This window comes from Furipterus horrens, unplaced genomic scaffold, assembly GCF_987537825.1.
Source record: "Furipterus horrens unplaced genomic scaffold, mFurHor1.1.pri manual_scaffold_7, whole genome shotgun sequence".
Lineage (NCBI taxonomy): Eukaryota > Metazoa > Chordata > Mammalia > Chiroptera > Furipteridae > Furipterus > Furipterus horrens.
The window spans coordinates 138,195,337-138,215,250 of record NW_028327177.1 but is presented as its reverse complement, the minus strand read 5'-3'; the positions used below and the strand labels follow the sequence as shown (position 1 = coordinate 138,215,250).

Below are 19,914 nucleotides of genomic sequence, written 5' to 3'. Positions count from 1 at the left end.
CAGGACCCGGGATGAGGCAGTTACTGCTGCTGGCAGAAGAGGCTAACTGCAAAGCATTGGTGGGTGAGGGGGCTGTGGAGGATACGTTTTTAAAAATCCTCAGGAAAGTAGCCTCACCAGAAGGTGGCCTGGAGCCGGGGATGCTCAGCGTCACCCCCAGGTGTTAGTTGCAAGGATGGGCCTGCTGGTTTGCATGTCCTGTGAGACTGTAGTTACCACTTAGGGAATCAGAAATCAAAGTACCAGAAGTGCTCTTCTTTGCTCCTCTCTCAGGCAAAAAGAAATCAAAGACTAGAAGAAAAACTACTGGGAATTTTCTTTAATAGTGAAATAAAAGGACACCCCCGATCCACGGTGAATGGTCCACAAAGTGACTCGGCCCAGCTTTCCAAGCCGCGCTGTTCAGCAGGGCCTCGTGCAGTGACGGCATGCCCTGTGTCTGCTGAGCACTTGGAGTGTGGCTGGAGCAACCAAGGAAACCAAAAGCTTTTTGTAATCTTGGTGGATTTGAGTTTAAGGAGCCACGTGAGGCGGGTGGCCACAGACCTCTGCAGTGCACAGGGGCCTGTTCACGGCGGCGCTGGGGGCCTGTGGGACTTGCGTCATCGGCCACGGCACCACTCCTAACTGCGCTGCGCTTACCCGCGCAGAGGGGTGGGTGGAGCCCTCTCGGAAAGCTTGTCAGTAGGAGGCTCCGGCCACAGGGGCCCTCTGGACATCCCTTCCTTCCCCAACCAGTCGACACAAGGGAATCTGCCAAACTGAAGTTGAAAAGCAATGACATTCAAAAGAGAGGCCGAGGCATTTTGATTTGTGAGAGGGAAATACTACAGAGTCCAGCTGTAGAAACCAAGCTAGAGGAGCCCACCCTGACCCGTCCGTCTCCCAGGCAGGCTCGAGCCCCGACCGTCTTCCCGGAAACTGCCTGGGTGTCCATCCCATCTGCGCTCCCACGTTTCCCCTGCTTGGTTCTAACCTGGAGCCTTGGTCACGTCCTCCATTGGAGGCCTTTGACACAGAAAACCACCTTAGCCCGAGGCACATGATCTAGACACTTACTGAGCACTGGCCGTGGGCAGGGCAGGTGGCCACAGAGTGGAGCAGGATGACACAGATGTTTGTCCCTCAAGACAAGGTCAGCTGGACCGGCCGTAGGCTCGGGCACAGACACTCAGCAGGAACGCGTGACATGCCGCCATCCGTACGAGGCCGCTAGAGCTAGCAGTAAGCCCCCACGGCCCGCCGGCCGGAGCAATGGCAGGTCACCAGTGGGCAGTGAGTTTGCCTCACTTTTCTGAGAAAAGCATCTCAGTGAGAACAAAAGGAAACAAATCTGGTGGAGGTAGGCTGCCCCCTAGTGGCCCTTTGTTCCCTGTCTTCTCACATTTTTTAATCCTTCAGCATCTTCTAACACAACTAGCTGCTTGGACATTTTCTGCTGTATCCCATAGTTCAGATGCATTTTACATGACTACCTCCGTGTGGGCATGTGTGGACTCAAAATCAAAACAAGAGCCTCATAAAACAATACTTATCCTCACAACACGCATTAATAATTCCTATTCTGTGTTTTTAATGTTGACCAAACTTATTTAAATTGATTTACAGCCCACAAAACGGGTTGTGACCGGCCATTTGAAAATCTATTGAAAAGAAAACTGCCCCTAGTCATTACCTCCCACCCAGGTGCACGGCCAGCGCTGCCCGTCCTCCCTCGCTGCGGTCCCTCCCGCGGGGCCTCAGCCAGTGGTGGCCAGGGTCAGGGAATCGCTGGGCTAGCAGACCATCACGGCCTGTCTGTCATCGTGATGGTCAGAGGTGGGAGATGTAGGGAGAAAGGGAGTGATAGGCTAGGACGTCTCTACCCTAAATGTAGGAAGATTGAGAGGCCTGACTGTAGTTTCTGGGGTTTGTTCCACTGTGTTCTTTGTCTTTCTCGTTTACGGTGTTTCCGCGTCGCACAAAGATAAAAGCGAATGAAACGCGGTGGGCCTGAGTGGCTTGGGACCTGTCTCCTCTCCCTGAGACCCCTGTCTCTTAACTGCTTCTTGCACTGACATTCCATAATTCTGTTTGTCCCAGGGCGAGAGGTGGGGGATCTGGAAGCTGTGGTTAGAAGAGCGACAAGAAAGTGGGCAGGGAGGTCAGAGGTGGGACCCGACGGGAGGAAAAGGAACGGCGAGTGGCAAGGCTTGCCCTTGGTGACAGCAGGCACTTTGGAACATGTTCTTGCTGCACCTTCCTTAGGATGAACAGAGAAGACCAAGGGCAGGGAGCTGCCAGCCAGAGCAAGCCCACCTCTTTTCAGGCCAACAGGTGGAGTAAAAGGCCTTCTTCAAGCTCTTTGAAATGTACAGTCTTTTCAAGTCAGCAGAACCTGGAGTCTGGTTCCATCTCCTCCCACTGGGAGGAGAGAAAACTGAAGTCTTGGAGGAGAAGCGGGCTCACCAGAGTCACACATCAGTCATAAAACCAAGACTGCAGCCACCTTGAAGTGATCCTCCACCACCCCGCGCCCAAGAGCTATACCACCTCTCTGCCCTCAGTGAGCTCCAGCTGGAGGCAGCCCCCTCGAGACGCAGGGTGTTTGTGAAGACGAACTGAACTATTCCACGTGTCACGGGCTGATGGGAACTGTGCACAGACAGCCCCAGCCGGACACCTGGGCACTAGAGGGTGTCTGATGACCTAGGCAGCCCTGGAGGCTCCCAGTGCCAGTCCCTACCACCACCCGCTCACACTAGCACCCGAGAGCAGCGGCCTCAACACTCCAGCAGTAGAGAGACAGGAGCCAGGCCGGGAAATGGCAGCTCTGTGGCTCAGGGGTGCTGCGGGGCCCGGTGGTGAGCAGGCGTGACCTCCGGGCTTTCTGGATGAAGCCAGGTCTTGAGCTCAGATTCCCCGAGAGGACAGAGACCCGCTTCCCTACCCCACCCCACCCTCCACTGTGCAATGCCTGTCCCCCTCCGGCACAGAGAGGATTTATAAGTTGGTAGGAAATAGCACAGTCTGTCCTCAGGAGTGGGTCTGCTAACCCACACCTGCCACTTCATGTGTGGCTCAGGGTCTTCTCCACAGATTTGTTCCCGATTCCTTTCTTGACTTGTCAGATGTTAAAAGTGTTCCATCATCAAAGAAATATAGAAACGGTAGAGTTAAAATGTAATAGATGACTTTGCGGCGGGGCTCCTCAGAGCCTTGAATTGACAATGACTACTTAAGGTGTGCTGGGACGGCCCTGCCCGGGTGGCTCTGTTGGGCGTTGTCCCGTAAAGCAAAAGGTCGCTTGTTTGGTTCCTGGTCAGGACACATTCCTGGGTCGCAGGTTTGGACCCCAGTCAGGGGGAGTTCAAGAAGCAGCTGATTAATGTTTCTCTCCCTTTCTTTCTCCCTCCTCCTCTCTAAAAAGAAAGAAAACCTCTAAAAAACAACATATAAAGCGCGCTGTGACTTTCTAAGAGAATACGTGGTGCTCCCCTCCCCTGGCACCGGCTCCCACCGAGCACACAGTGGGGACCACAGGATGTCTGTGTGGCCAGGTGGCCCTCCCTGCTGGCTCTCCGCACAGCCGAGAGTGGGTTGTAAGGGCAAGATGTGGCTTCAGTCTGACCCCTTCATCCATGACACTGTCCCACAGCCTCCCTCTTGGCCCACGCAGTTTCCTGCCCCATTAGCTCTGGGTGCCTGTCCTTGTTCCCCGAGATGGGCCAGAGCGGGCTGAGAAGACAAGATCCATGCATGGCGCTACTTGTGGGGGACCGTTCCTTGTGGTTTCGGGAATCATAGCCCAAGCCGTGAGCCAGGCAGCCCCCCACCCCGCCCCGGGAAGCCTTAAAGTCTCAGCGGAAAATCAAAAGGCTTTGCGGCAGACAAGACTGAAGGCCACTCAGAGGGTTCCCATGGGAATTGGACTTAAAGAATGTGTACTATGCTTTGGAGCTTGCTCTGCTTTTCTTATCTCTCAGTTAACTATACACAATCTCTAGCAAGGAATGTATGGAACCTTGTACCTAATGGCAGTGTGGCGTCAAGATGTTTAACAGACCCTGACACAGACGGGTCACCGTGTTCTCTGTATTGGTATCTGTAAACAGTAACTGTCAACTGTAACCCAGGCGCCTGAAAGCTAACTGATGATTTATGAATTTACGAACTTTTTGACCTTATATCTCCCATGCGTACCCTTCTCAATGAAAGGCACAAGGAATGGAGGTCTTGCGCTTTCTCCACTAGAGGGGACAGCCACCTCCCATTCCCCCCAGACAAAATGCAGTGTCCTGGATAAATTTGTTCTGCTGTGGTCCTCAAACCTCTGCAGGACAGAAATTTCCAACCGAGCTGGGGCGCAGGAGGCAGTTTAGCCTCAGCTGCTACCCTGCCCCGTGACTGCAGCCTGTCTGTGGCTGGGGTGGGATGAGGGGTGGTCTGTTTTTGTTATGCTCCCCTCCCCACACCCATGGGGAAGATGTCCAGAAAATCACTGCCGCCCTGGGGTCCTTCCCTCGCTCAGTGTCCCCCTGCCCACAGGGTAGCTGGGCCCCTCTCACGGCCTCTGGGATTGAAGGAGTTTCCATGAGGTCTGAGGTTGGCTACGTGACTCCAAGACTGTACTTAAGGATGTGTGACTCTCTGTTCTCATCTGTGACATTTCAGGGACACCACGTCAACCTCACTCACCCCTGAGGACACTGAAGACATGCCTTTGGGGCAGGATGCTGAAATCTGCTTGCTGAAGTCCGGAGAGCTGATGTAAGTTCTGGGTCCCTGAGCAGGGCTTCCCACGGGGTTGTTTTTGGGGCGGAGGAGCCTGGCCTTCCCAGTGTCAGGGCGGACAGCACCCCGCGGGCTCTGACTTGGCACTGGCGGTGGCTTTCAGCTGATGCTCTCTTAAGGTATAATTTATATATAATGAAACTCTTTATAGCGTGCAATGCTTAGACTTTGACAAGGAATACAGTGTAATAATCACCAGTCATCTGCTCAGCTCCACACCCAGCTCAGCCAGCTGCTCATATGATCTCAGGGACCTCAAAACCCAGCCAGCTCTGCTCCCCATTTCTGCCAAAGAGAAAACCTAAGTCTAGGAAAGAAAGGTGATTTGGCCCCATAGGACCACTGACGATGAAGATACAGACCAGGTCCATCACCCCTAAAAGTTCACTGCGCCCCTTTATATCCATCCCTCTCCCACAGGGATGCCCTGTAGTCTACTGTTTTGAAAATAACTTTGTTTTGTTTTCTTACCATTAAAGCAATGTTTTCATTGTAGAAAATTAGGAAAATAGAGATAAGTAAATCTAGTCTTTCTGTATATATATACATAATTTTTAACACGCGCCAATAACCTACATTGTATTTTGCAATCTTTTAAAACTTAATATCACCTGAGTGTTTTCCCATTGCAATCATTTTCTCCAGTGCTGTGTTCAGTGACTGTGTGACTGCGTGACAGTCACTGGATAGATCCAGTCACTTGTTCACCAGTAGCAATTTGGCACCTCCCGCATGCCAGGCACTCTTCTAAGTCCTTAGGGTACGTCAGTGAGCAGCACAGGGAAGGACCCCTGCCCTCGTGCGGTGTCTGGTCTGGGAGGGCTTGCCAGACAAGCGTGAGTAACTAAATTAAATAGTGTGTTACTGGGTAGTGCTGGCTATGGCAGAGAAACAAAGAGCAGGAGACGAGGCCGGGGAGATAGCCATTTTAGACAGAGTGATGCTAAGAAGGTAAGACTTGGCGGAGTTGCCATGCGGATATATGAGGGAGCAGCATTCAGGCAGAGAAAGCAGTGCAAAGGCCCTGGGGCAGGCGGGCGCTGGCATGTTCAAGGACTAGGGAGAGGGCCTGTGAGGCTGACGCAGACAGTGAAGGAGACCTAGTCAGAGAGGGAACAGGGGAAGCGCATCACGGCGGACCTCACTGGCCATTGTAGGGACTTTGGTTTTTGAATCTGAGGGAAATAGGAGCCCCTGAGTTAGGTGGGGAACAGAAGAGTGACCTCATCTAATTTATACCTGAAAAAGGGCCACTCTGGCTGCCCTGTGGAGCTCAGCTGTGGAGGGTCAAAGGCACAGAAGGGAGACCAATAGGATTTACATTTGTGATGTGAGAACTCTGGACGCAGGCTTTTCTTTAAGATTATATTCGAGTAGTGATAGCTAAGCCTTGATTTGTTTTTTTATTACCATCTTCTTTGGAGAGACTGGGAGTTGTTCTTTACTGAAAATATGGTGTGTAGAAAGGTTAAAAAGACTAAAGGTACCATCCAAAGGATGATGCAAGGGGAAAATTATGGAACATAAAATTATAAGATGAGCCCGCCTTGGGGCGTTCTGTCAACTAGCGACTGCACACGTGGTGATACACTAACATTTCATGGGCACACGTGATACACTAACATTTCATGGTACAGGAAAAACCTCTTTTCCACAATGAATCCCTCTACCTACTCTCAGATTCTCTGAAATATACAAATGTTGGCAACGGCCTTTATACATAATTAGAAATAAAGCTTAACACATGGAAACATGTTTTATGGAATTAAATGTTCACAGAGGTGAATGACTTAGATCCGAGCTGTTCTGTAGGGCGTGTGGGTTTTTAAGTCCCTGCCGAGTCTTCTCCTGAGCACAGCTGTGGGGAGTGTGTCCCTCCCTCCCCACAGCTCTGAGGGCGGGCAGAACTCAGCACCGGCCCTTGCTCAACAGCCTTGGGCAAGTCACCTGGCCTCTGAGCTTCAGTTTCCCCCACGGCAAGGAGGACGGGAACACCTTATCTCCAGAAAAGGCACAGTGCAGCAATTAAGACTGGCGCCAGCCCACACCCCTCCTAAACTGTTAGCCCTAAGCTAGCATGCTGGCTGCCTCTGGAGTTGCTCAGCACAGGGTGGGCGCCACTCAAGGAATCCGGGCAGTTTCAGGGAGACGGCCCATTAAGTGTGTCCTCGCGTGTCGTTCCCCACCAGTCTGGAGGCAGGCATGACGGGCTGTTGGCAAACGAGGAGACTGGGGCTTGAGGGAGGGTCAGCCCTGTGGCAGTAAGAAGTGAGGCAGGTGCCAGAGCCAGGTCCGTGGGGTTCCACACCTCATTCGTCCCCTCCCCTCTGGGTCCTGCAGAGGAACCCACTGCCACTAAACCCGGCAACCTTCTGGAAGAGGCTCTTACCCGCCGCTGGAGAGTTAGACCCAGGAACACAGCCCTAAGAAGTCTTTCTCCCCGAGGCCATCATGCCAGCCCTGCGTTAAAGGGAGTCTAGGGAGCGGATCCAAGATGGCGGTGGAGTGGGTGGGAATTACACTCACATCCTCCCAAGAGCAAACTGGAATTATAGCTAAAATATGGAACACTCAACCCGAATAATCAACTGATGGGTAGCTTAACAGAAGTCATATATCCAGGGATTTACAGAAGTAGCCACATCAAAGACCGGTAGAAGGGGCAGAGACTCGAAAAGGGCTGACCCACTCCCACGGGCAGGGCTGAGATGCCAGAGGGGTGTCCAGCTGCAGGGGTCCCCCTGCGGAGTGAGGGGTCTCAACCCTCCACTGGGCGCCCCAGCCCAGGGCACCAGAGCCCAGGAGAGGTGCCCATGTAACATCTGGCTTTGAAAATCAATGGGGCTTCTGTCCACCAGGGAGAGAGACAAGATTCTTCTAGAGACTCAGTTGCCCTCTCAAAGGTCCACACACAAAATCTCTTGCAGACACTTACCCTGGGGTCCGGCAGAGGGATGAAGGAGGAACTCAAGTCCTGTGAGGAGACCCTGAACTTCGTGGATCAGGAGAGAGCTGGAGGGTCGGCCGCCAGGGTCCCTGTGCCGGGTCCTTATCACGCCGCAGTGCTGTCTTTTCTTGAGAGGAGCACTCAGCTCCTAAGAACAGCCTGGGGGGACGCAGTAGCCCCACCTCCGGACTCCCTGTTGCCCCACACTGCAGAGGTCACATCCTGCAGAGGAGTCATCGGCCTGGGCTCTGGGTCGGGGGCCACTGCCCCTACCTGCCCCCAGGCCTGGCCAGTGCCTCCTCCCCATGGGAGAGACAGAAGCTGGGACAGAGTGAGATGTGTGACTCTAGGACGTGGTCCATGTTTCCTCACCGGCCCCTCTGGTGCGGAGCCCTCCGTTCACACAGCCAAGCCTTGGTCTCTTTGGGCCTGCGAAACTGCTGGCCTCACACGTGAATTTTGCCGAACATTCCAAGGAAAACTAACGCCTCTCCTTCTCAAGCTATTTTAAAAAATTCCGTCGTCGGCAGCCGTCCGTCTCGAGAGACGATGGTGTAGCTTCTTAAGGGTCTATCTGCACCGCCGAGAATGGCTGTGCAGTCCGACTCAGGAGTGACATGGTATCTGTCTCCTCCCGTGTTGAATCGACATCTTGTGATGACGCTGAAGCTACAGAGCCTGGGCAGGGTAATATGGAGGGTCTGCTGTTGCCCATGCAGCAGACCCCCCCTCTCTTCGCAGCTGAAGGGTCCAAGGGAAAGATGGAGTCGATACAGCTTGGGTTCAGGTGCGCCGCAGGAGTTGCCGGTGTTGACTACAATGTCAAACCGCCTTAGGGACTCCGGCTCCGGATTTTCTGTCGGGGTTTACTCCCTTAGCCTTTCCCCTGAAGAGGTATGCTGCAAGGCAGCGGAGGTTTTTTTGGAGTCAGAGTTTTCCTTCTCTGATGTGCCCTGACTGGAAGATCGAACCAGCGACACTTAGCTCGCAGGCCGACGCTCAATCCACTGAGCTAAACCAGTGGATTAAAATTAAAATTAAAATTTTTTAATTTTAAAAAATTAAAGAGGGGGGAAGACTACTGATCTCATTTTACAAGGCCAGCATTATCCTAATACCGAAACCAGATAAAGACACTACAAAAGAAAAAAATTATAGGCTAGTATCCCTGATGAACATAGATGCAAAAATCCTCAACAAAATATTAGCAAACCGAATCCAGCAACACATTAAAAAGATCATACACCGTGATCAGGTAGGATTTATTCCTGGATTACAAGGTTGTTAACAGTATTCACAGATCAGTTAACGTAATACACCATATAAAATTAGGGGGGGAAATTATATGATTTTATCAATAGATGCAGAAAAGGCTATTTTTTTTTCTAGGATTTTATTTATTTTTAGAGAGTGGGGAAGGGAGGAAGAAAGAGGGAGAGAAACAGTGACGTGTCAGAGAAATATCCATCAGCTGCCTATCACACACCCCTACCCGGGGACCGAGCCTGCTACCCAGGCGTGTGCCTTGACCAGGAATTGAACTGGCAAACTTTTGCTTTGCAGAATGACACTCAACCAACTGAGCTATGCTGGGGAGGGCCAGAAAAAGCTTTTTACAAAACCCAGCACCCATTTATGATAAAACTTGTCAAAGCAGGACAGTGGGAACGTATCTCAACATGTTAAAGGTCATATGTGACCATGCTGACTGACATCATGCTCAATGGGGAAAAACTGTTAGGTCGGCCAAAAAGTTCATGTAGTGTTTTCTGTAAAATAAAAGACGCGTTTTTCATTTTTACCAATAACTATTGATTGGGATATTTTGAGTATGTGGGCTGTCTCCCGCTATTGGCTTCTAGTGGGCAGAGGCCAGGGGGCTGCTAAACATCTTCCAATGCATCAGACAGCCCCACAGCAAAGAATTACTTGACTAAGATGTCAGTAGTACCAAAAAACTCCACAAACCACTTCTGACACATTTGATCAGTCACAGCACCTTCTCCATACACAGCACAAGTCTTTTTTTGTGTTCCAGTTGCGTTTTTACCTTTCTTGAAATAATGAAGCCTAATATGCTGTGTATATTCTTCCATCTTCAATATTAAAATGGCTGCACAAAAATTCACCAGTTTGGATAAGTTTTTTTTTAATGCACGCTGATATGACAGCTGTCACTATGCAATTGAACAAAATTGTTTCACATGAAGTTAAAGACAACTAAGTACTTACCAGAACCATTGTACAGAAGAACTAAGTGAACTTTTTGGCCAACCCAGTAAAAGCATTTCCCTTCAGATCAGGAACATGACAGAGGGTTCCACTTTCACCTCTTATTCAGCATAATGCCAGAAGTCCTAGCCACAGTAGTCAGGTAAGAAGAAGAAATAAAAGGTATCCAAATTATAAAGGAAGAAGTAAAACTGTTATTATTTGTAGATTACATGATACTGTACATAGAGAACCCTACAGATTCCAACAAAGAATATTGGAGCTGATAAATAAATTCAGTAAAGTAACAGGATACAAAGTAAATCTCCAGCAGTTGGTTGCATTTTTAGACTCCAGTAATGAACTATAAGAAAGGGAAACTAAGAAAACAGCCTCCCTTACAGTTGCATCAAAAAATCAAATACCTAGGAATAAATGTAACCAAGGAGGGAAAAAGATCTGTACTCAGAATTAGAAGACACTGAAGAAAGAAATTGAAGCAAATACAATAAATGGAAGCACATACTGTGTCCTTGGATAGGAAGAATCAACACTGTTAAAATAGCCGTCCTACCCAAAGCAATCTACAGATTCAGCTCAATTCCTATCAAGATACCAGCAGTGTATTTCACAAAACTAGAACAAATAATCCGAGTATTTATGTGGACCTCCAAAAGACCTTAAATAGCCACAGCAATCTTGAGAAAGAACAACAAAATTGGAGGAATCACGCTACCTGATATCAAACTATAAGGCTGTTGTCATCAAAACGGCATGTACTGCCATAAAAACAAGCATAAATCAATGAAACAGAATAGCCCAGAAATAAACCCACACCTGTGTGGTCAATTAATATTTGATAAAGAGGCAAGAATATTCAGTGGGGTAAAGAGAGTTTATTCAATAAATGGTGTTCGGAGAATTGGACAGATATATGCAAAAAAATGAAACTAGACCACCTTCTTACAACATACATAAGAATAAACTTAGAATGGGTTAAAGCCTTAAATATAAGACTCGATGCCACAAAATATCCTAGAAGAAAACATAGGCAATAAAATCTCGGACATTTCTCTTACTAACATTTTCTCTGGTATGTTTCCTCAGGCGAGGGAAACAAAAGAAAAACAAATGGGCTCACATCAAACTGAAAAGGTTACCCAGGGCTTATCCCCCCAAGAGCTTCGTCTTTCTGGCCACCTCTGAACCACAGCCAATCCACAGCCAATCCGACCAGCAAAGGCGACTTTTACCCAGTTTGATCAGGTCCCTCTCTGCATTTGCTTTTCTAGGATAAAAGTACCCTTCACCGTGGAAGAGATCGCCAACTTCGGGGAGGGCAACAGGGAGCTGTTTGTGCGGTCCAATACCTACAGCCTCATCCCCATCACCGTGGCCGAGGCGGGCCTCACCATCAGCTGGGTCTTCTCCTCCGACCCCAAGAGTGTCTCCTTCAGCGTGGTCTTCCAGGAGGCAGAGGACACGCCGCTGGATCAGTGCAAGGTAAGGCCCGCTCCCTGCCAGGCTCACACGCCAGGACGCCTGGGCAGGCCCTTCCCACCTCAGTGCCGTGGCTGTTCTGCTTTCTGCTGGGCAGGCCTTTCTTGAAATGTTCTGGGCCCCAGCTGTGAAAGAGACTCCGAGGGAAATGAGGGCAGGAGAGCACCTGGGAGTGTTTTTAAGCTGACAGCTGAGGCCATGCCGCAGACCACCAAATCAGGGTGGCAGGGGGCGCTCCCTGGGTGATTCCAGTGAGCAGCCACGGAGAACCACCGGGCTGGACTGAGGCGAGGAGGTCCGTGTGCAGAATTGGGGTGGAAGCCGGAACAGAGGCCGGTGAGCGGGACCCGTGCCGGCTGATTGAGTGTAGGGCGGTCAGAACCCGTGCCTGCCCCTCCGCAGGGAGAAAGAGGGAGAGGGTGCAGGGCACGATGCATGAGAGCTGGTTTGGGTGGGAACCCGAATTCCGTCTGACTCACCGAGTGGAGGGAACGGTGAACGCGGTCAGACACTGGACAGGAGCTTGGGAAGGAGCCCAGGCCCTTAATATGTTTGCTCAAATCTCCATTTTGCAAAATGACAAGAGTCAGGACACAGAAGAGCAATTTGAAACCATGAAACAAGACGGTATCCATTTATCCCTCGTGCGTGTGGCCCGCTGGGGGCTGTGGGGTGCTCACGGGCAGCGTGGGAAGGCCCCTGAGCCGCAGGAGCACCAGGCCGGTCTCGGTTCCCACGCAGCAGGCCACTCACTGCTCCTGTGCTGCTTCCACGTGAAGCAACGTGTGGGTTTGCCCTCCTGCCACCCCTGCCCAGTTCACTGTAGAGATCGCTTGTCATTTCTGTGCTCTTCCGTTCACCCCTAAAACGTCACTCTAGCCCCCCTGAGTTGGCCTTGCTTATTGGAGTCTCATGTTCCTTCTGATCTGAGCATTGCTCTGCCCTCTCTTCCTTTTGGGGGCTGAGCACTGCGCCACCTACCTAGCCTTGGGGCCCTTCCTGCCTGAGGGCCTAGCTGGGAGGTCCTAGGGCGTGAGGTCTGAGAGTGGACTCGGGGTCACCTGCTGACCGTGCACGAGGAGAGTGGTGTCACTCTGTGGGAGATGCAGAGTGGCTTGCCTGGGCCGTTGGTTGAGCTGCAATGAACCTGTTGCACATATCAGCTCCTCCTCACGCGGCTGCGCCGCCAAGAGCACCCACCAGCGCCTTCGCTGTTCACCCTGCTGTTCCCGAGGCCCACCAGTCACCCAGCACTGCACCCGCCCAGGCCAGATACTGGTGGGTGTCTGTGGCCAGAAGGGATGGAGGAGGGGGACTGAAGCAGGTGTCCAGGTCTTTACCATTCCACCTGCACACACATGGCTGCGCCATGGGGCTTTCCCCTTGCTCCGTCCCTCGCCAGCCAAATCCTCATGGCCCTGGGACACCTGTGAGCGTTCCTGCCAGGAATCAGCCCAGGGGCCTGGAGGAGCTGCCCTCATCTCTGGCTTCCAGGTGCCTCTCCGACAATGACCACATTGTCTTCCCCACCACAGCGGGTGCCAGGGGGCAGAGGGAGCCCATCGACAGAGTGAGGGGGCTGGGTGCTCAGAGGCTCCTCGGCCTTCCCAGGACCACTGGCACCAGCCAGCTGTGGGCGGAGGTTGTTATTTCTGCCTGAGGTCCCCAACAGATGCCAGCCTGGGGAACCTATTTCTGGCACACCACTCAGCTTCCTAGGATTCTCAGCTCCTGGTGGAATTAGAATATTATCGGACATCAGGGAACTTAATGAGACAGTGTGCAAAAGTGGCTGCCACAGAGCACACACGTAGTAGGTCCTCATGCATCTCTGTGTCCCCTCTGGGTTAATCTTGGGCCCGTCCTCCTCCCTCACCACCACCAGCTTCCAGCCGGAGCGGGTGTACTATGGTATCAGGGACGCACCCTGTCCTGGCTCCCTCCCGGGCCTTTGGGACCTCTCTTTTGATTCCTCCTTGACACATGTGTTATTTAGAAGGGTGTGATTTAGATTCCAAATATTTGGGGATTTTGTGGAGATCTGCTCTTGATTTTTAATTTAATTCCATTGTCAGGAGGCACTTCCTGTAACTTGAATTCTTTTAAATGTAAGTTCTTTGTAACAGCCTGGTAGAGTATGACCCACCTGGTGAACGTTCCAAGTGCATTTGAAAAGAATGTGTGTTCTGCTGTTTTGGGGGGGACTGTTCTGTAACCATCAGTTAGATCGAGTTAGTTGATAGTGTTATTCAAGTCTTCTGTTTCCGTATGGAGTTCCTGGCTACTTATTCCCTCAATTATTGAAAAATACTGACATATCCAACTATAGTTGTGAATTTATTCTATTTCTCCTTGTAATTCTGCCATTTTTCCTTCGTGTGTTTTGAGGTTCTGTCATCAGGAGCATAAATGTGTAGGATTGTTATGTCTTCTTGATGAATTTACATCTTTTATTAATTATCAAATTATCCCTGGTCATATTCTTTAATATAACATTTACTTTGATATTAATATAGTCAATCCAGCTTTCTTTTGGCTGGTGCTAGCATGATACATCTTTTTGTCTCCTTGTACTTTTCACCTCTTCGCATCTTTACATTTAATTTGCATATTTTATAGGCATGATGGGTGTGGGTCTCGCTTTTATCCAACCTGATGCTCCCTGCCTCTTGATTGGGATGTTCAGACCATTTACGTTTAATGTGATGATGGGCGAGGCGAGGTCTGAGTACAGCCTTTTCCTGTTTGTTTTCGTGTGTCCTGGCTCGTGGGTGTTTCCTTTTCCCCTCAAAGCAGTGAGCTAAGGCAGTTGTCAGCCTCACCTTGTCCTCTCAGAGATCGCTGTCCTTCATCGCCTAATGCCCAGTGTTTGAAAGCTGTTGTTTTGTGTAAAACTGGGGCCACCAGGACACAGCCGGACAGATGGACTTAACTAGAATAAGCCCCAGCTTCCTAAAGCCAGAAAGGGACTGCTCTCCAGAGGATGGGGCGCTCTGGCCCTGGCCATGGTCAGGGGAGGCTGGGGGACCACTCCTTCGGGGTGGTGACCCGTTCTTGATTCTGGATGAAATTCGTACCTGCGCCCTGCTGCCAGTTACCGACAAGCCCACGGCATGTGGAAGGCACCCCACCACTCCTGGGCGCTGACCGCAGCCCAGCTCAGCTCTGGCCTCAGACAGGGCTGGGCCTCAGTTTCCTCACCCAAGTAAAGGATCTTCCCGGGGGGTCCTTGGGGCCCTTGCAGCCTCTGTGATGCTTTTTCTCTCTGCTTTGCCCCCCAGGTCCTCATTCCCATGACCCGATGCAATTCCCACAAGGAGAACATCCAGGGCCAGCTCAAGGTCCGCACGCCAGGCGTCTACATGCTTATCTTCGACAACACCTTTTCCAGGTAGGGCCTCCTCGGTCATCAGCATCCGCATCCGCCACCGGGTCTCAAGAACAGAGGTGGCCATTCAGAGCAGATTATTTAATTATCATTAATTTACTATTAGTAGTTCTTTGATTTTAGAGCCCTCTGCTATGGGGCTTCGTTGTCTGTTATCAAGGTGATAATACACAAGCTCTCACACTTGCGGGTGTAGTGTGTGTTGGGTGTGTTCTCCGCCCTCCACACTTGTTAACTCACTTACGCCCCACAGCGCCCCCGTGTAAAGGGGACCCCCTTTCTCCTCATGTCACTGCTGAGGAGCTGAGAGCCAGACGGGTGAAAGAGTGACTTTCCCAAGTCACACACCAGATTTGAACACAGGTGGCCTGGCTCCGGACTCTGGACCCAACGGCACACTCTCCTGCCTCTCCGTGACGTCCCGGTTCCCACTGTCCGGCCCAAAAGAAGGCTCGTAAACACAGTGGAAGGGTCGACGTGGAGGGCAGTGAGGAGGGGGGTGGACAGGTTGATGAACGCGAGAGAGAGGAGTGAAAGAACGAGGGCTGAAGCTAGGGACGAACAGGACTAGCACCGTGAAGTGAAGCCTGCCCTTCTTGCCAGGGAGCAGGAGCGTTGTGTGCCGTCTGGGCAGTGCCGTGTCAAGGCACCAGGTCCAGGTCTGGGATGGCAGGGCAGGGCTTGGGGGCGGGAGGACTGGGAGGCGGGGAGTGGGCGGCGAGGCCAAGGGAGGAAGTGGGAGAGAGGCAACGTTGGATGGGCGTCTGCCATAGGCCAGAGCGCGTGGGGACCTGAGACAGGGAGCTCGAGGTTACTGGCACCTGTCCCTTTGATGTCTTCTGGCTCCAGCCTAAGCCCTTAATTGGGGCTGCCTCTTGTCTGAGCCCTGCCTTCTCAGCACCCAGCCACATCTCCTCTGAGTGGTGGCCGAAGCTAGTGGCCGCATCCCCCCACGTGGGCACCCTTCCCAGTGCACTTGGGTTTTTAGCAGAATGACTTGCTAGGACACTCTAGGGGAAAGCTGTGCCATGCCTCACCACTGCCAGGCCTGGAACTCCCGGGGCTGGTGGCCACGGGCATCCGCCGGCAGAGAGGTTGGGGGGACGAGAGTCCCGCCCTGCCCGGCTCCTGCACGCCCCCATGAACGTGAACACAGCTTGAGTTAGCAGGACTGGGGGCACAGCGCCGGCACGTCCAGAGCGCTGCCTTCAGGGAGGGCGGCGGTCAGCCAGGCCCAGGCTCTGCTCTGTCCTCTGTGGGCCTTCCTTGAGCCCCAGATCCCCTTGCAGTGGCAGTGAGCATTGTCACTACGTCACTGAGCCTCACTTTGAGCCGACAGGCCGAGGCGCAGCATGTTGAGAGCAGAGCGCAGCTCTAAGCCCCAGGCCGGCTCCCGGTCAAAATGAGAGGTGACGGTGCTGCTGTGGCCACCTCTGGCCTTCGCCTGTTGAGTCTACTGGCAAAGATGGATGGCGAGGCAGACTTAGATGCCCAGTCAGCACGAAAGCCGGACTCACCTCACCGCTCAACACCTGCTCCGTCCACTCCGCTCCCCCGACGGAGTACAGACCACCCAGGCCCCACGGGGCCTTTGCAGAGCAGCAAGGGGAGAGGCCAGCGTGGGGCGCAGCAAGCCCCAGGAAAGCCCACGGCAGTGTCCCAGACACCCTGCTGCTTTGCAGGAAGAGAACTTGGCTGGATAGACAGGAATGGGTGAGGGGCCCAGGCCTCTGAGCAGAGGGCTCCCCGAAAGGTTCTCCGTGCCAGCCGGCACCACGCCAGTCAGGCCCCTGCAGCCCCGGCCTCTCGCTGTCAGGGTCACACCCTCCTTTTTCATTTCTGTTTCCTTAGGTTTGTCTCCAAAAAAGTGTTCTATCACTTGACAGTTGACCGGCCCGTGATCTACGACGGAAGTGATTTCCTGTAGCCTCAAGCACCTGGGTTTTAATAGTTTCACTTTGCCCACAAGAAACACTATTTTTCTCACCTGTCACATTGAACACTAAAATCAAACAACAGCAGCAGAACAGCAGCCACTCCAAAGCTGATCAGCTGTGCAGCCTCGGGCGACAGGCCCTCACTGCCCCCAAAGCGGCGTTGTCCGGAGCAGGGGGCACCGGGTCAGGCAGCGTCTCCATTGGCCGGCGCCCCGACAGCCCTCACAGTCAAAGGGATGCTCTGCCAAAGGGTCACACGCTCCGAGGGCACAGTTGGTTCCAAGCCTCCTGTGGGTTTTCACAGGCCGCCGGTGATACCGCTTCTGCCCACGGCGCGAGTTGCCTTGCTCTGCCCAGCCTGGGCCCAGGCGTCCTAAGTAACCATGAGCTGGGATGCCCTTGCCAGATCCCGTGAGGTCATCGGCTCCTCCCAGGACGCGAGAGTCAGAATGTCCAGGGGCCCTTCCAAGATCTCAGCCAACCTCTCCCCGTCATGTTCCCGTCCCTTTCTGCCCCGGTGAGCTCGGGGTTGCTCCCGAACTCAGCAGTTCCAGAGGGGCCCCCTCTACACCTTCCTCCTGGCCCTTCTGTCTGGGCAGTTCTGTCCCTAAGCAAAGCCCTTCACCCACCCAGGCATCTCAGCTGTTCAAAGTATCACCCTAAGAATCAGAACGGAAGGTAAATTGGGGAACAACCCGTCATACTCAGGGACTGCAGTAGCTGTCTGTATACAGTTGGCCGAAGCCAAATGCCGGCTGACGCCAGGGCCATGACCCAAAGGCAGGATCATGGCATGGCCTTTAGGTCCCACTTTTGAACTGATGACCTTTGTCTGTATAAATAAGGGCTTGGGCTTCACCTGCAGATACGCTTAGTAGTGATCATCATCAGGACGAGAACCACTTTCAGATGAACAAGTCTTTGGTAACTCAGTGTAAACAGGCATAGTCATGAATCTATCATTCGTTCACCCTCTGGTCTCCGCTCCCCGCAGGCCGATTCCCCAGCACCCTATCTTTCTACTTCCTGCTGCTCAGCCTCTACCTGGCAACCAGGAGCCCCCTTCCTTGCGGGCAGATGAATCCTGTCTCCTTTTCATGGACAGAAAGGAGGTGATCTTTCTGTTCTCTGGCCCTTTCCCCACCACAGAGAGTCATTCTGATGGCCTCTCTGTGCCTGTTCAGAGGCCAGCTGCCTTTGGCCAGGGGTTGGGGGGAGAGAGCACTGGGCAGGATGTGGGAAGATCTCCATGCCGGGCGCCAGGCAGCCTCCAGATCAGGTCAGGTCCCAGCCCCTCAGGGCTTCCTTTTGTCATCTACAAATCTAGTCTGGCCGGTTTTCAGAATTTAGAATAGGTTTGGGGCCCCAGGTTAAGTCCAGCACAGACCCCCCAGGTCATGGGGCAGGGGTAGAGGGAAGTGACTTGCAATGGACTCAGGCCCCTCATTTAAACAGGAGACTTGGGCACTTGCAGCTTATTTAAACGGGGAGTGATGAACAGAACCTTCCAGAGAAAAGCTGGGCCTCGTTTTCCCTCCTTGGAGCAGCTTCTGTAGAAAGCCGCCCATCCAGCTCGCCTACTGGCCGAGGGCCTGCTGCTGCTCAGCATGAAAACAACGGCCAGGCCCTCAGACTTCTGGCCACAAGCTGGTCCTCACGGGCATGCCATGGCCTGGGGATCGGTTGTCTTGGAGCAAGTTGTCCTTCCTCCCAACCCACCCGCCCACCCTCTAGGAACAAAAAGTGGGGAGTAGCTGGTTCGCCACCGGAAGGGAGATTACGGTTAAAAGAGAACCCCAAATGGTCTGGCGGCTGTGAGTGCCTAGCCTTCCTGGGATCCTGGAGACAGTCCTTGGCTGATGGCTTTCCGCTGGTGTCACCACCAGCTGCAGCTAGAAGCCACATCTAGAGACTAGCTGATAGGTTTCCTGCAAGAGGCCGGGGATGTTCCATCTGACTGGGGTCCCCCTGCAGCTTTGAAAGCCCCTTGACTCTTTGGCCCAGAGCCATGCGCCCTGGAGGGCAGGGTGGCTGGGAGGACTGCCTGGTCTGCGGTCCCATCCTGCCTCTGTGGCTTGTTCTTTGTACAGCTGGACTCCTGTCCTTTCTGTCATTTTGCTGAGCGAGTCTGAGTTTGCTGTGCACTCCATAGCTAGAGAGCATCTTGCCCTATTGAAGTGGTTTGTACAAATAGCTTTATTATTTTAAACAGGTGCCCAACCTGACTGAGGTTTTGGGGTGGGGATACCTTTTAAAAATGCAAGTGACAATGAAGGACTATTGAAGGTGGTAGCCCAGCCAGTAGGCAGAATTAAACCAGAAATCAACAAGGAGGAAACGTCCTTGGGATCCCAGATCACTAAACACAGCAGCCCCTTGATGGCCCACAGCTCTGAGTAACAGTCCCTTTTTTAGTGTTGATGCTGGCTGTCTTGTTTGCCATGGCCTCAGAAGGGGACACTTGTCCACAAGGAAGTGTGGCCTCTGCCCAGTGCTCTGGCTGGAGCCAACTGGACCAAGAGCAGACATATTCTCCAGCAGGATTCTGCAACTGGAAAACCCTGTGGGGTTTGGAAAGTAGAAACAAAAAGCCACGTAATATAACTCAAAAATAAAGAGGATGTTTCTGGACAATGTCACTCACCTAAGGCAGGGAAGCCATTCTAGACTCATGGGAAAGGAGGTCCCCATTTGGAGACGGAGGCTTGGACATCTTATGGTACTGGTTGGGTGTCCACTGATAACAATTTTATAGGAGTTTTGTTTTGTGAGAAGCCCATCCTTGGCTCGAGGGTGCTGAGAGTTAAAGTAGAGAGGAGCCCTTTGTGGTGCTTGGAGCCAAGCGTGGCCCGTCCACTTTAACAAAACACCCTCGGGCACGTTTTTCTCATTTCACTGATTCTTTCAAGGAAATGGGAAAGACTGACTAACGCATTTTCCCCTCTTAATCACTTTTAAAATAATGAAGTAGATCTTTAAATTTCAGGGGGCGTTTCTGATAAAAAGGCTCCCATAGACCCTCATGAAGAGTTAGCCAGCGACGCTCCTGCCTCTGGTGGCTGCCACACCCAGGCCTCAGTTGCATGGCGTCCTGTCGGAATTGTGCTTGAACTGCCTAATCCTCAATTCTCGGGGCCTTATGGGATGGTGGGCCTGGG

At 52.4% G+C, this 19,914-nt stretch overlaps 1 protein-coding gene across 1 annotated transcript in view; it reads left to right on the top strand.

Annotated features, from left to right (window-relative positions):
- The window catches only part of FYCO1 (FYVE and coiled-coil domain autophagy adaptor 1), a 68,021-nt gene extending 50,022 nt beyond the window's left edge, over nt 1-17,999 (top strand). The window contains exons 15-18 of the mRNA XM_090284630.1: nt 4,654-4,749; nt 11,224-11,434; nt 14,713-14,822; nt 16,671-17,999. Coding sequence (XP_090140756.1) covers nt 4,654-4,749; nt 11,224-11,434; nt 14,713-14,822; nt 16,671-16,746 — 493 coding nt within the window. The 3' untranslated portion in view covers nt 16,747-17,999. The remainder of the gene's footprint in view (nt 1-4,653; nt 4,750-11,223; nt 11,435-14,712; nt 14,823-16,670) is intronic.
- The last annotated feature ends 1,915 nt before the right edge of the window (nt 18,000-19,914 follow it).